Source organism: Frankliniella occidentalis, unplaced genomic scaffold, assembly GCF_000697945.3.
Source record: "Frankliniella occidentalis isolate FOCC.00 unplaced genomic scaffold, Focc_3.1 Scaffold41, whole genome shotgun sequence".
In the NCBI taxonomy this organism is placed as follows: domain Eukaryota; kingdom Metazoa; phylum Arthropoda; class Insecta; order Thysanoptera; family Thripidae; genus Frankliniella; species Frankliniella occidentalis.
The window spans coordinates 451,262-453,082 of NW_026267171.1; the positions used below are offsets into that span (position 1 = coordinate 451,262).

Below are 1,821 nucleotides of genomic sequence, written 5' to 3' on the forward strand. Positions count from 1 at the left end.
TAGTTGCGTACAGGAAATTTTGCGTCGGGGGAGTACGCGGATAATCGTGACATCAGGCGCATCAATGATATTCAACTCCGCAGGATATTCATGGCGACCGGCGACCCGATCAGATAACGGCTTTCATCATCTAAAAGTCACACCTGTTTTGCGAGGTGTTTTGTTTTCAAATTCTGTTTTTATTTTTTTTCGGATTGGGTGAATACGAACCATCACGCACGTGATAACATGCACACTGAAAAAAATTAATTCCACTTTCGCAGAGTGTCGTGGGACAATGTCACCACATCTCCGTCCGAATCATGCAACAGGGGGCACAAAACTGTTTGTGTTTGCAAATAACGAGTTGTTGGTGTTGCAGGTGCCCGTGCGGGCCTCCGCCTGCTGCACGTGAGCGTGCCGCCCGTGCTGCTGCGCGGCGAGACGGCCTCGCTGCAGTGCGAGTACGAGCTGGGCGGCGACCGCCTCTACTCGGTACAGTGGTACAAGGACGACGACGAGATCTACCGCTTCGTGCCCCGGGCCGGCATGCAGAAGCACTCGTACCTGGTGGACGGCGTGCACGTCGACGTGAGTATCAACGGCAAAAGGCGAGCGAACACAACGGACGTCGCATTTTTAGGGTTGGATATTTCATGGCCCCCTATGCTGAGCTGGAAGCTGCACGCGCTAAAAGCAATGCCTGATTTCTTGAGGGAAAAAGCTTTAAATTAAGGAAAACTCCTCAGATGACTGTTATTCAACGAATGTGACGTCACGTTCGTTTCAATGTGAATCGTGTCACATTCGTATAAATGCTGTGTCACATTCGCTTAAACGTGAATCGGCCAATGCCTGCGCCCATTTGAGCATCAATTCACGGGAAGTCACGTTCAAATGAATGTGACACAATATTCAAACGAATGTGACACGTTTCACATTGAAACGAATGTGACGTCACATTCCTTGAATAACAGTGATATATCATCAAACATTGAGGAAATGATTACCACATGCTTTGAGATGACCATCTCAAAATCTGAGACGTTCTCCTCAAACTTTATCTTTTCTCTCAAAAAATCAGACATTGTTTCTACCGTGGGATGATGCAGGGAAGCTTCCTCTTCCAGGACTCCATTAAAACCGTCCGTCATCCGGTCATCGGTGGCCTGTCCCTTTAGTAAAGTCGTACCCCCCACGATGGAGGAAGTTTGCCGCCAGCGTATCTCTCTCTACCGTGAGAAGTAAGTACGATCGCCCCCTCACACTCCTCGTTCACAGGAGGAGGGCGTACGTAATACCAGGAAATATCGGAAACACCCCCCGCGAGGTATTTCCTTAAGCCCCCCCAGGCACCGGGCTGCGCGAGCGACGCTGCTGGCTGCCTTCCGCTGCTTTGATTCAAAGGACCCCTAATGGATCCGGCTCCATGAAAAATAAATGCGCGCTGTGGAGAGAACATTTATGCGCGGCCGGGCGCGCGCCGTGGGTGCGAGAGAGAGGGCTGCCAAAAAACTGACGCGGCATGTTGCACGGCCACGTAATGTGATGAGGTGGGCGCGCACGCGGGGTTTTTACTGACTGCCTAACTGGGGATGATTCTGTGTGGGACGTCGTTTACAACACTGGTAAAACACAAAGAAAAATAGTCGTAGGTTTACGGTAATTTGGAATTGTAAATTTACAATTTACCGTTTGAAGATTACAACAAATTTTGTAAATTTACGACATTTACGATATTTTTGACAGTGCGGCTTTCAATCCTTTACAAGGAATGAAATGATGTATACTGCTTACTTAAGTCAAAACTTTAATATTATCGCGAGTCCCAACCACGTCCTA

General features: G+C 48.7%; 1 protein-coding gene across 1 annotated transcript in view; it reads left to right on the forward strand.

Annotated features, from left to right (window-relative positions):
* The window catches only part of LOC127749236 (uncharacterized), a 17,401-nt gene extending 16,687 nt beyond the window's left edge, over window positions 1-714 (forward strand). Inside the window, exon 3 of the mRNA XM_052266590.1 lies at window positions 362-714. Coding sequence (XP_052122550.1) covers window positions 362-714 — 353 coding nt within the window. The remainder of the gene's footprint in view (window positions 1-361) is intronic.
* The last annotated feature ends 1,107 nt before the right edge of the window (window positions 715-1,821 follow it).